Source organism: Miniopterus schreibersii, assembly GCF_964146895.1.
Source record: "Miniopterus schreibersii genome assembly, chromosome: 10".
NCBI lineage: Eukaryota > Metazoa > Chordata > Mammalia > Chiroptera > Miniopteridae > Miniopterus > Miniopterus schreibersii.
This window is the reverse complement of record NC_138110.1, coordinates 48,617,030-48,630,853: the sequence shown is the minus strand read 5'-3', so window position 1 is coordinate 48,630,853 and position 13,824 is coordinate 48,617,030. Positions and strand designations below refer to the sequence as shown.

General features: G+C 46.8%; 1 protein-coding gene across 5 annotated transcripts in view; it reads left to right on the top strand.

Moving 5' to 3' along the window:
- Positions 1 to 13,496, top strand: part of SLC41A3 (solute carrier family 41 member 3) — a 42,458-nt gene extending 28,962 nt beyond the window's left edge. For 3 of the 5 annotated variants that reach the window (XM_081148962.1, XM_081148964.1, XM_081148963.1), the window contains 5 exons: positions 1,528 to 1,672; positions 2,821 to 2,900; positions 4,579 to 4,713; positions 8,763 to 8,911; positions 10,162 to 13,496. In XM_081148962.1, coding sequence (XP_081005088.1) covers positions 1,528 to 1,672; positions 2,821 to 2,900; positions 4,579 to 4,713; positions 8,763 to 8,911; positions 10,162 to 10,374 — 722 coding nt within the window. In that variant the 3' untranslated portion in view covers positions 10,375 to 13,496. The remainder of the gene's footprint in view (positions 1 to 1,527; positions 1,673 to 2,820; positions 2,901 to 4,578; positions 4,714 to 8,762; positions 8,912 to 10,161) is intronic. The other 2 variants (XR_013999639.1, XM_081148965.1) reach the window with 2 other exon arrangements.
- Positions 13,497 to 13,824: the final 328 nt, after the last annotated feature.

Below are 13,824 nucleotides of genomic sequence, written 5' to 3'. Positions count from 1 at the left end.
GGCACATGTAAACTGCGCAGGAAGTGACCCCCGAGGAGGAATGTTTCGGCAGCGGGCAGCAGCTGCTCTCCCTGGAGGTGCGAGGCCGGGGAAGCCAGGGCTTCTCAGAGGGCGGCCTGCTCAGCGGCCGAGGGAGGTCACACATCTTGTGGTGACAGGCCTCACTCCACCAGGGGTCTCCCCAGTGCCCTGGACACACAGAGTTTGCTCCTGCTCTGGGCACGTGGACAGAAGGCTCTCCCCTTCTGGGTTTCCACAGCTGAACACTCCCTTCCGAATGTCCCTTTTTTACTTTCCACCCGGTACAGTCTCGCTAAGATGACTGTACACAACTGTTCGCATCTGGTAAGTGTCGATTCCGAGCACGGTGAGGACCCTGGATGCGTGGGGGCAGGTAGCATAAGCGAACGGAGGGGATGGTGATGCAGACAGTGGGGAGCCCAGGGGCACGTGGTGACGGCTGGTGGGGGGGTGCCCCAGATAAAGGAGCAGCGCAGCGGAGCGCCAGTTTATCACTGCCCCTGGGAACATGGGCCCGAGGAGCTGAGATACCAACCCGTGTTTACATGTTGGCAACTGAAGCAGGGCAATAAAACACTTCTGATTTAGAGGTGCAGACGGTGGGACCCTTTCTCTCTCGGCTCTGGGACTGGCTACCCTGGGAACTGCCTGCCACCAACAATATTGAATGATTTGTGAGATTCTCAAAGTTCATGTAAGTGGTAATGAAGAGTTAATACTAAGATGACCTCATTTTATTTTTAAACCAAACTGAATTTAAAATAAGTTTGTGTATAAGTCACAGGTATCCCCAGACCCTTCCTCTTCACCCCTGCTGTACCCCTACTGAAATAGTGTGTTTTAACACACGACTTATTAGATGTTAAATCATTGTTGGATTGTCCATCTCTCCAATTAGACTGTGAATTTTTCTTGGGTGCACTGGGCCTGGCACATATCAGATAAAGCTTCACTGACAAAGGTGTGAGCCATTGACTGTCACACTGGCCAGTGTAGTCGGGAAGACAAGCCTCGTGCAGGGGAAAGGAAGTATTCACTACGGGACAGGGAGAATATGAGGTGGGACCTCTGCCGAGGCTTCTGAAGAGTTCTAGAAAAATTGGACTATTGCAGAAATGCCCTACAAATAGGTACTCATATAGGCTGCTGTCTCCCAAGTGTTTGATACTTGCTTAGAGCTCACTGAGTGGGAGGAGGCAGAGGAGGGTACTTACAGCAGGAAAATAGCAAAACCAGAGAAGTGAAAGGGAAGGTGGCAGGACCTGAGGACCAAGAGGCGCTTCTCCAGTTGTTTAACAGGATGGAGAAAGTTCTCTGGAAGGTATGGTAGGACAATCCACCTGAAACTGATGAGGACAGAAGTGTCTCCTCAGACCTCTAGAGCCTTTAGTGCCCAGCCCACCTCTTGCCTCAACAACCCAGGCCACAGCCCCCAGGCCACGCTGTGTACTCTGGCCCTCGCCAGTGGCTGTAAGCATCCCCCCTTTTTCTTCTTTCTCTCCCCAGACAGTCGGTTTCTGACTCCCTTGGTCTGCATCGGATTCATGGCCCTGACCCCGGTGTGGGTCCTCATTGCAAAGCAGAACCCACCCATCATGAAGATCCTAAAGTTCGGGTGGTTCCCAATCATCCTAGCAATGGTGATTAGCAGGTGAGCATGAGTGAGGGTCTCTGTCCCCTCTCTCCCTCCCCGTGCCATCCCCTGGCTTTGTGTTCAGGGGAGTGGCCTGAGAGCCAAGGAACCCCCGAGGAGGGTGAGGCTCACTGCCTGTGGCCATGGCTGGAGTGAACCGCAGCTGTGGGCTCCTTCACTAATTTCCAGGGCTGGTTGAGTCATACCTCTTGACTCTTTACCTCTGGTTTTCTTACCAAGAACCCTAGACTTGTTTCTTCTGAGAGGCCGTCCTGTTTGCATTTGCCAGAGCACCAGAGAGCAGAGAAGAGCTGAACCTGGAGACATCAGATGAGCGCACTGGGGCCATGGCTCCCTGCTCCGTCTTGGCGCTGTGGGATTCCGCGTCTCCGGTCCCCCTGCTGCCACAGCTCTCACTGCCCTGGACCCCTGCTTAAGCTGCAGGGAGTCCCTCTCCTGGCCTCAAAGCCATGGCTCTGCAAACACCATTTCCACAGCGTGGCTGCTGGTGGGACCTAGAGGGGCTGAGGGATTAGTCCTTCAGCTGAGCCCAGGTCTTCTACCCTCCAGCCTTGTTCTCAAGGGCCCTTTCCACTAGCAGACCCTGACGGGGGCCACCCCAGTTTTTTCTGATGTGCTTTCCTAACTTTGACTCCCAGAGAAGAGAGGTTATGGTGTAGGTACCTTTGCTCCTGGGTTCCTTATACAAATTGATCTCACTTCTTCAGGGCTCTCAGGGTGGGGCAGCCTTTGCTAAACTACAGGGGCCACTGGGAGCAAGGTCTTGCTGCAGTGTCTTCCAGGAACAAGGAGCAGGAGATGACACTCCTGCAGGTTCGTTTTCTGCGAAGGAACAGCTCAGTTGCAGTTCAGGGGCTGTCACAAGACAGGGCCCAGCTAGAGAGGCCTCGGAGAGTAGTGTCTTGTTTGTTATTAGTGGGCTGACATTATCTGAAGGGCCTTCTAGAAAGCTAAGACTAGATAAGAAGTGAAAATGCGTGTGGGAGGTGCAGAGGACACTGAGACAAGCCTGGCTCCAACGGATATCTTATATAGGGGTAAGGAGAGTGCCTGCTAAGCTGAAAAGACAGCCTGACAAGGCAGTTTGCAAAGCCACTTACAGGTGTAAACTCTAGTCATTTAACTGCCCTCTGCTCTCTCCCCAGTTTCGGAGGGCTCATCTTGAACAAAACCATTTCTAAAGAGCAGTACAAAGGCATGGCCATATTTACTCCCATCATATGTGGTAGGTATTGGCAATCCCCATCACCTGGGGGCCCTGGGCTAGGTTGACCCCTATAGGCCCGAGTGGTGGGACCTGAGCAGCAGTGATGTCAGAGGTCTGGCCCCAGGCCCTCAGAGGCAGTCAGCAAGCTCAGCGGGCAGAAGCTACTGAGGCTACAGATAGAAGGAGACCTCAGGGGAGAAGCCATGCCCATTGCTTCACCAGATCATACCCTGCTCCTCATAGGTGCCACTGAGACCTGAGCTTTCCCACAGAGGTAACTAAATTCCATGCTTTGAAGGCACACAGAATTTAACCCAGGATTCTCTGGCACCTGAAGAATGAATGTGGCCTTCAGAACTAGAGTGTTGGCCTCTCATGGTTTTTCTTTTATTGTAACTTAGATTCACTGGTGACATTTAAAACTCAGACATTACACATAAAAATCTGGATTTCTGTCTTCTCAAAAAGCAAGGCTGTAACAATACGGGGTTTACACAGGGGTTAGGGCGGGAATCAGCTGCCACTGAGACAGGACCTGTGTTGTACAGTTTGCCTCAATCCCCTCCATTCCCTGTTGTCTTTTACCCAACCCTTCACTGATTCACCTTCTAGGCTTAGACCCTGTGGGCATTTATGTGAGGACCCCTCTTTTAACCAAAGCTTGGTATGTGTCTGGTTTCTGATAAAGAAATGGGACCAATGGTCAGGGGAGGAACCAAACATAACTTACTGAACAATTTTCTTGGTGCCTAGGCTCTGGCTTTCTGGGACTTAAGAAACAGCCTTCAGAGGTCCTTGGGCCAGTCTCCCCCCAACACACACACTTCCGTGGGAACTCAGGCCTGTGTTCCTTGAATGTCAATGGGCCACACAGTAGGTCTGCACCTCAACGGAGTCCCTTAGGGTCTATTCCCAGCAAAAGGGCTGGCCATTGTGAGTTAGTACAGCAACAGCTAAGTGAGGCCCGGATGGCCATAGGCTTGGAAAGATATCCTTGGATGGCACCAACTCAGATACCTATAGGGGCCAAGCAAGCAATTTGAATGAGTTAAGCAGGTAAGACAATAGCAAGGCAGAAAGGAGTGATGAGGAACAGGGCACGTGTTCCTGGTATGAAGGGAGTAGTGCCTGTTCAGCTCTGGCCACTTGCTGACTGGTAGGAACTAAGGTCTAGAGTTGCCTGAGATGACTTGTTAGGAGAAGCTGGGAATCTGGATTAAAGGCCTAATTTGTAAACACAGCCAATTAACTTGAGATATTTTATTTTTTTAATCATGTGTGGGCCAGGCAAGATAGATCTGTAGCCATCCTCTGCCCACAGACCATTTTTTTTGCATCTTCTGGAAGCCCCAGGCAGTTGGTCTTTGCCCCTGGAGATCACTGGGACACATCTGATCCAGTGAGAGAATGTTCTCTGTGGAGCTGAGGAAAGAGACTGTATTGAGGACCTACTTTGCAACACTTCCTTCACCTTAAGAGCTGTCAGAGTGATACAGTTACTACCTTGATACCTCACTCATGAGGTCCAGGCCACCCTCGTTTGGTGCTCAACAAGATCTGTGGTCAAGTGGGAGGGAAGAAAAAGAGATCACATGCTGAACTGGATGACTTCCTGGAGAAAGTGAACTTAACATAAGGGATAGAACTCAGAGACTGGCATAAACAAGGGGAAACCAGATTCTTTTTCTTCTCACAGGTGTTGGTGGCAATCTGGTAGCCATTCAGACCAGCCGGATCTCCACCTACCTGCACATGTGGAGCACACCTGGGGTCCTACCCATTTGGATGAAAAAATTCTGGCCTAACCCATGCTCCACTTTCTGCACCTCAGGTGGGTCTGATGCCTTTCAGAGGCCATGAGGCCATTTCTTTAAACAAGTAAAAATTAATGTCATTGGAACCTGGTATTTGTAGCAGTGATGTGTAAGGCCAGTGCCGACCTTAGTACAGATTGTCTTCAAGACACAGCTCGTTCTCCCAGACACCTGACTCCCCAACCCTGCCCTTAGTTGATTGATTCAGTCAGTCAAATATTATTGAATGTCTACCCAGATACTAGGTGTCAGGTTACAGTGATGACAGAGAAAACTCTTTCTTGCCCTCCATGGTATACATGGTCTAGAAGAACAGATAAACACACCAAAAAATGAACACATAATTACAAATTGTGATATATTGTAGAAGTCAAAAAGTACAGGGTACAATGAAAAAGAATTGCATGGGACACTCAGATGTGGGGTTAGAAAGTTCCTGTGAGGATGAGCATGGGTTAGTTGGGGAGGAGGCACGCTGGAGCAGGAGGAGCATTTGAGGCAGAGGGGGCAGCCTGAGCAAAGGCCCAGAGGCAGGAAGGAGCTTGGCAAGTCTGAAGGACTGAAAGGCCAGTGAGAGCTGTGCAGAAAGAGCAAAGGAGAGAATGAAGGAAACTGAGGCCTCAGATAGGAAGGAATTGATCACATAGGGCCTTGAAGCTTGAGAAAGGAGACTGGATTCTATTCTGAGAACCACTGGATCTTCTGTGACATTTTCTGTTTTTAATTCTCACTCAGTCGTACTTTTTCCATTGATTCTTAGAGAGAGTGGAAGGGAGGGAAGGACGAGTGGAGGGAGAGAGAGAGAGAAACATCAATGTGAGAGAGACACATCGACTGATTGCCTCCCGCACGAGCCCCAACCAGGGTTGGGGAGGGAACCTGCAACCCAGGCATGTGCCCTTGACTGGGAATCGAACCGGAGACACTTCAGTCTGTGGGCCAGCGCTCTAACCACAGAGCCACCAGCCAGGACTATCATTTCCTTCCTATTTCAAGAACTACCTTCAACCATTCTATTGGGGTAGGTCTGCTGGCACATTCCTGGAGGATACTTCCACTGGATATGAATTTTGGGGTTTTCAAGTTCAACACTTGAAAAATGTGCCACTTCCTCCTGACCTTAATGTTTTCTGATGAGAAATTGATGTAATTTGAATTAGATACATTTTTGCTGTATACATAAGGTGTCATTTATGTCTTATTTCAAGACTTTCTTTTTAGATTTAGGATTATGACGTGCATTGGTGTTGATTTCTTTGGAGTTGTCCTACTTGGAGTTCACTCAGCTCCCTGGATACATAGATTTATCTTTTGCCAAATTTGGGAAATTTTAAGCCATTATTTCTTCGAATACTTTTTCAGCCCCCCTCCCTTTCTCCTTTCCTTCTGGTGTTATGATGATGCGAATGTTTAATTTTTTGTTGTAGTCCCACAAGTCCCTGAGCTCTTTTTAATTTTCACCTCAATATATGTTACTCTCTGTTATTTAGATTGGCTAATTTCTTTAGTTTTTTTTTAATCAAGTTCACTCATTCTTTCCTCTGTCCCCTTTACTCTGCTTTTGATTCATTCATTTAGTTTTTTGGGGTTTTTTGGCTATTGTATTTTTTCAGTTCTAAAATTTTCATATGGTTTTGTTTTGTTACCTTCTACTTCTTTCCTGAGATTTTCTGTTTTTATCATTTGTTTCAAGTGTTTTGTAATTGCTGGTTGAAACATTTAAAAATGGATTCATTAAAATCTCTTTCACATAATTCTGCCATTTGTGTCATCTCAGTGTCTGCTGGTTGTCTTTTCTCATTAAGTTGAGATTTTTCGTGCTATAATGAGTGATCTTTAGATTGAGTCCCAGACATTTGGAGTATTATGTTATAAAACTCTGGATCTTATTAAAGTCTTCAGGTTTAGCTAGCCTCCTCTGACACTGCACCACTAGGGGGAAGGGAATGCACTGCTTCCCTACTGCCAGGTGGGGGTAGAAGTCCAGATTCCCCTCTTTTTCCACTGACACCCTAGGGGAAAAGGAACACCTCATTACAGTGGGCAGGGTAAGAGTCCATGTTCCTTAGACGCCACTCTTGCTGGGAGGGAGAGGGGTGCCTTGTTATTGCTCCCCACATGGCCTTCACTGATACAGTGTGGGGGGTAGGGGTTAGGGTCCTCATTACCACTAGGCAGAGTACCACTTAATTTCCACACAGCCCTCTCTTATACCATATAAGCCAAAAGGGGTGAATTCCACATTCCACCTGGGTGAGGGAGAAGTCCAGGCTCCTCTCTTGGCCTTTGCTGATCAAGGTGGGGCTGCTGTTTTTCCTGTGGTGTTTGGCTAGAATAGAGCGGTTATTATCTAAAGTTCTCTGTTTTGCTAGGCTGCCCCTTTTTTGAGCCTTTGGCTAAAGAAGCAAATTTTTGTTGAGTCTTTTTTTGGCCAGTACCCTTTGGCATTTCTGGGTTACTGAATTCTCTAGCACCCAATCTGGGATATATGAGGCCAAAAAAAACCCCAACTCGGGGAACTCACCACCATGTTGGTCCCTAGCCAGCTTACCTTTTTCCGCCACCTTTCAGAATCTTCTTATATTTGTTTTATATATAATGTACAGGGTTTTTTGTTGTATTTAGTGAGGGGAATAGTAATAAGTATGTCTACCCCATCTTGTCTAGAAGTAGAAGTCCCATTATATTTTCTGACCTATCATTTGTATATAGAAAAAGCATTTACTTTCTATATTATTTATGTACCTGTCTTAGTTTAGGCTGCTCTAACAGAAACATAGCCTGGGTGGCATATAAACAACAGAAATATGTTTTTCATAGTTCTGGCGGCTGGAAGTCCAAGATCAAAGCACTAGCAGGTCTATGTCTGGTAAGGGCCTGCTTCCTGGTTCATAGACAGCTGTCACCTCACTGTGTCCTCATGTGGTGGGAGGGGTGAGGAGCTCACTGAGGTCTCTTTTATAAGGGCACGAATCCTACTCATGAGGATTCCACCCTCATGACCTAATCACCTCACAAAGGCCCCACCTCCATATAGCATCACACTGTGGGTTAGGTTATAACATACATTTGGGGGGAAACAGTCTATAGCAGCACATAAAGTATTTTACTGAATTCTTTATGTAGCTTTCTATAAATTTTCTTGAGCTTTTATGTCACCTTCCAATAATAATTATTATGCCTCCTTCTTTAGAGCTTTTTTTAAAAAAGAATCTAACCTTGTCTAATTTTTCATCATGAGTAGATTTTGTTGCTTTTGCATGTTTCCATTCTCTTTCTACATATTATTTTATAGTATACTTTTCGGTTTCTAAGCTACATATGATTTTTCTTCCTTTTCCCTGTTAAGTTGATAAAATACGTTATATTAACTCATAAGCAAATGGAGACTGACTTTTCATTGAAACTCTTTGTGTTTGAGTAGTCCATCATATTCACGTATTACAGTTTTAAAGAGATAGGCAGGGTAAGTCACATTTCTTGCAGAGTCTCAAACTCATAGAGTACTGGGTCCTGAAGAGAGTGGGGATCACTCAGACCTCAGCAATGAGTGCCCCACCCTCCCGATCACTAACAATCACCTCACTAACAATCACCGGTGCCTCATGCCGAGCTTTTGTTTATTCTACACTCCCGAGCTCTCTCCACCTTAAGCCCCTTGCACATTCCCTTTCCTCTAGCCAGGGTCTTTCCCCCAGATTCAGATCTCAGCCTAAATGTCATCTTGAGAGAGCTTCCAGTCTCCAGCAGCTCATTCCCATGAACAGATGCGTCATTCTCCGCCACATTACCCTGACTTTCTTTCCAATGCACGTCACAGTTTGAAATGCCCTTTCCTGTTTGTTTCTGCTATTCTATTCCAGTTTTTCTCTCTTCTCTAAAATATCAGTTCCAGGAGGGAAGGGACTATAGTCCCCACTAGTCCACCGGGGCTGTGCGAACTACCCTTTGGCACCTTCAGGAAGTGGCTGAATGAATGTGGATGCCTCACTAGAGACTGTCATGTACCAAGGTGGCCTCTGCTGCCAGGCAGGTCACACAACTTCCTTGGTTCTGTTTCTTCCAGAAATTAATTCCATGTCAGCCCGAGTTCTACTCTTCCTGGTGATTCCGGGCCATCTGATTTTCTTCTATGTTATCTACCTGGTGGAAGGCCATTCGGTCCCAAACAGCAAGACCTTTGTGGTATTCTATCTGCTGGCAGGCCTGATCCAGGTAAGGGCGACTGTAGCAGCAGCAAAGCAGCATTCAGTGCTGAGGCAGCCAGCAAGCTTTGCTCCCTGTCCTGGGAGAGATGCCGAGGAGGCGGAGTTGGGGGTTCCTGGACATGCAAGGCACAATCCCCATCTTCCAGGAGTCAAGTTAACTCATTCAAGCCCAAGGGTGTGATCCAGACCCAGAGGCCACTCCCCCCTGGATACTCCATACTGCACCCTCCCCGTAGCATACTCCACATGGCGCACTGCATAGACCCGGCTCCACACAGCACACTCATTACTCCACCCTTCCCAAGGCACAGTCCACGCAGCGTACAGCTCACTGCGCACTCTTCACCAGGGCGTCAGAGCGGCCGTCCTGAAAATGCAGCGTGTTGCCGTGGAGCAAGCTGACGAACAGGTCCAGATGATGAACTGGGCTGTGTGCATCACTTATTACAGAAAGGGGGTGCGCAGGGACCAGCCCCCCGTGGGGTGTTGCTAAAAGGCATGCGTGGACTTTAGTAAGAGCTAAATGGTGATAAGGACATGAAAGACATTAAGCTGGTGCCTGCCTCAGAGTAGGACACAGCGGACTGCCTGCCAAGACTGTCGCTGGCTGATGTCCTGGTGGGCCTGCGGCCTCTGCAGGGATTACTGTGGGAACTGTGGGCAATTCTAAGGAACTAGACTTTTCAAATATTGCTTGAGTTATGGTATTTGCAATCTCAGCATGTCCCGGACCCTGAGGGATAGGCTGGGCAGTCTGAGAAACTGTCCTGAGCAACAGCAGGAAAGGAGCTGGGGTCAGCCTGCAACAAGGGACTGGGAAGCCCTGAGACCTGACCAGCGCTGTGTGGACTACCCCGTGGCACCTTCTGGAAAGGTCAACCATCCAAAGCTGCCCATGAGAGGGCCTCCAGAAAACCCAAACTGAAGTCCCAGCAAGATTCGTGTCTAAGGTTCCTAGGATGTTGAGTGGAGCTGTGCGTCAGGGAAGGTCAAGGCTAGTGAGCAGCACTTCAGGATGCCAGGAGCAGGGCCCAACCATGGGGGGGATGCTAGGCAAGGGTGGAAGAGGCGGACGCCTCGGCCCCTGCACGAACTCATAGCTTGGTGTCAGACCCCAGGAGAAGCTTGTGGAAGAGGACTACCTGGGGTGGACTTGTCCACCTTGGTGTCTGCCCTTGAAGTCTGTTAGTGTTTCTTGATGACACTTGGTTTTCTGACTTGGTCATTGTCTTTTGTGTTTGCTTGCTCTTATGACAGGTGACAATCCTGCTGTACCTGGCAGAAGTGATGGCTCGGCTGACGTGGCACCAGGCCCTGGATCCTGACAACCACTGTATCCCCTACCTCACAGGGCTGGGAGACCTGCTGGGGACTGGCCTCCTAGCACTGTGCTTCCTTATCAGCTGGCTACTGAGGAGCGAAGCAGAGCTGGATGGCCTTTCAGAACTAGCATCTGGACCTCCCTTATGAGACCAGGCAGCTCCAGTTAGTCAATAGAATGTTCCCTCACACCAATGGGGTGCAGAATGCAGGTCCTCCCTGGCTGGGTCCTTAGGTCTTCCCGCCTCTACAGTGGCCCTTTGTCAGTCTGCTAAGGAGACTCACGCACACCTTAACCCTGGTGTTGGAACCTGAGTCCATGATGGAACCTAAAATCAGAAGCACTGTGTGTGATTGTGTGACTGTGACTGTATGTGCCCACATGTTGGATGAGTGCATGTATGTGTGGAGAGCAGGGTGCTCAGGCCTGAAGATTCTGAAGGAGGTGTCATGTCGGTTTTGGCCCTGTTTCAATCTGATGCAGCCCAGATTGGGGTAGAGCAGGAAGGAGATCCATTATGTGCCCAAGCCTCAGGACTCCGTGAGCCCTGGCCTAACTGCTGTCTTCACTAGGTCCAGCTCTATGGCCACTTTGCTCATGTGCTCTGCATATGTGTGTAGCCCTTCCTAGGTTGGGGCCTTACACACCCAGCATTTACTCTTGCCACTGCTTTCTTTCTCTCCCTCTCTCTCTCTTTATAGCAAAAATCTCTGTTTAGATTTTAATGATCAGAGAAGTGTAAAATAAAGCACAGAATGTATTACATTTGGCATTTTGTGTTTGTAAAGATATTAATGCAACCATGAGACTTGGGGTCTATAATTAACAAAAACCTCTGGCATTTCTCTAGCGCAATGTTTGTCATACTGTAGTCTCCAGCTTAGAAGCATCAAACATCACCAGAGAAGTTGTTAGAAATTCAAATTATTGTTATTTTTTAAATATATCTTTATTGATTTCAGAGAGAGGGAAGGAGAGGGAGAGAGAGAGATAGAAACATCAATGATGAGAGAGTCATTGATCAAGCCCACAACCAGGGCATGTGCCCTGACCGGGAATCGAACCCCGATCACCTGGATCCTAGTTTGATGCTGAACGGCTAAGCCACGCCCTGCCGGGCAGAAATTCAAATTATTAACTGCCCTCCCCCTGGGCCTGACAAATCAGAATGTCGTGGGGCAGAGCCCAGCAGTGTGGGGTTTAACCAGCTCTCCAGGTGGTTTTGAATGGACTCTTTCAAGAACCGTGGCTCCAGAATTCCATCTTTTTAAAATATATGTATACATACTCACTAATTGTTTCTTATTAGCTCATCAGAACTTTAGCCATGATTTGGACTGAGGATTATTATCTTCTGTTGACCTTAAACAAAGAGACAGCCAGGTATTTCTCCAGCAACATGGGTTTATTTGGGAACAACAAAGAGTTGCAATTTGGGACATGCAATCTAATGGTGACCATGTGCGAGTCCCAGGAAACAAAGGAGAGGGACACTTTTATGGGTATGGGAGAACCGTTATAGGCGAAGAGTCTGTAGGTACTGATATGGAAAGATATTGATGATTAGCTATTAAATGAAAATAGAAAATTGTAGGACTTCCAGTGGTATACAATAAAAGTACATATATGCATTCATCTTTTTTAGAAACCTATATGGAAAGGCAAAGGAATTAGAATAGCTAAAGCAATTTGGGAAAAAACAATAAATTCTCTATAAACACACTCAGAAAGGAGTGTGTTTAAAAACTAAGATGGGGTCACACCTCCTGCTTCTCTGCCCCCTCCTACTACAGTTTCCAAGCAAGCATCTGGCATCCCACCCCCTCACCCTCTCTGCTCCACCCAGACCCAGAGCCAATTCAGACTGAGTTGGGACCCGGACTCTACAGGCTTGGGCTTCCTATGTCCTCAGCCTCTACCCTCACACCAGGAACCCCTGGCATTCACTTGGTTGCCTCAGTTTCCCAGCCGGGGGCTGCTGGCCCCACCCTACACCAGAGTGGTCCTCTCCATGAGCCTGGGGTTGCTTTCTGGAGGTAAGGACATTCCCTTCCCACATCAGGGACGAGCTAAGGGGACAACTGAACCTTTGCTATTAGACCCATCATACAAACTTTGTGTGCTTTCAGCTTCTGAGGACACAAGACACAGAGGCCTCAGGCCATGGTGGTACACTCATGGCCTGAGAGAAACATCCATTGGTTGCCTCCCATCTGCTCTCTGACGGGCGAGCGATCGGACCTGAGCCTCTTTGGTAAATGGGACAACACTCCAATCAACTGAGCGCCTGGCTGGGGCTGGCAGGTTGCTTCTTAAACTCACTCACTAGAGGGCACAGTTAAAACTACAGGCACCCTTGTTGGAGAGAAACTGCGCCTGTATTTTGTTCTTTCCCCCCTCTTATTTTTACGTGCTGGTGTGCATTCAAATGAAAAGAAATCCAAAATGATTACAAATGAATACATCAGGGTTTCTGGTTTCCTTGAAATGACTCTTCTATCTCCAATAGCTTTAGTGTTTTTAACTGTTTGTTTATGAACTGGCTGGAACTCTTGCTACTTGTTTGACTGTTTCTGGGGTGTTTTGTTTTTGACTATTTCTGTTCTTAAGTGGGTTAAAATCAAGGCCCAGAAACTGAGGCACAGTTTTATATTTGTCAACAGGCCAATTTATATTTTTTGTCTTAAAATACCCTGTCTCCTAAACAACTCTTTTGTATATTGTGTTCATTGTTTATAATTTTTCCTTATTAATTGAAGTAATTCATAATCATGCCTTGAGCACCTACTGTTTGCAGCAAACTGAAATTGATGCAATGGAATTCTCATAAAAGGGAGGCAGCATGGTACACGATAAAAGTTCGATTTTTGGAGCAACAGGGCTTAGATCAATTTCAAGCTCTGCCACTTAGCAATGTGTGGTTTTGGAAAAGTTATTCAACATTTTTGAAAAGGGGCATGATATCTGTTTCTCCAAGTTGCTGCAAAGACTAATTAATACCTTATGGGAAGGCCCAGCACAGAGCCTTCTTACTGCACACACAGCAAAAAATTATCTTTGTACCATCCTAGTAAAGATACTAGTTATACACAGTGACTGATTATACACAGAATATAATGTAAAGTCCATAGTTAAGTACCACATTTACTGGAAAAAAACAGACGAAGGGGATATATGATTAATTTTGAATGTGTAGAAAACTTTCATAGAGAAAAAAATAACATGTTAGACAACCTATAAAAACACAAATAAATAAATTACATGAGTTTTCCATTTCTTCCTTGAATTCCTGTGAACCAATACAATATGGGTGGTCAAAGAGTAATGGTATAGGACTCAGAAGGTCCTTCTTCTTGCTAATGGCATACCTGGTATGAGTTACTTATAAAGAAGCAAATTAAATTACTCATTGATTCAAAACTTTATAAAATACCTATTATGTGCTCCCCATTGTTTTACATAAGATATTTTCAGGATATGAAAATAAACAACAGGGAACCCTGTTTCTCAGAAATGTATATCTAGTTGAGCAGATAAGACATTTAAATGAATGAAACACAGAGATACAAAGTGATAAGGACCCTAAGAGAAGTTGCCGA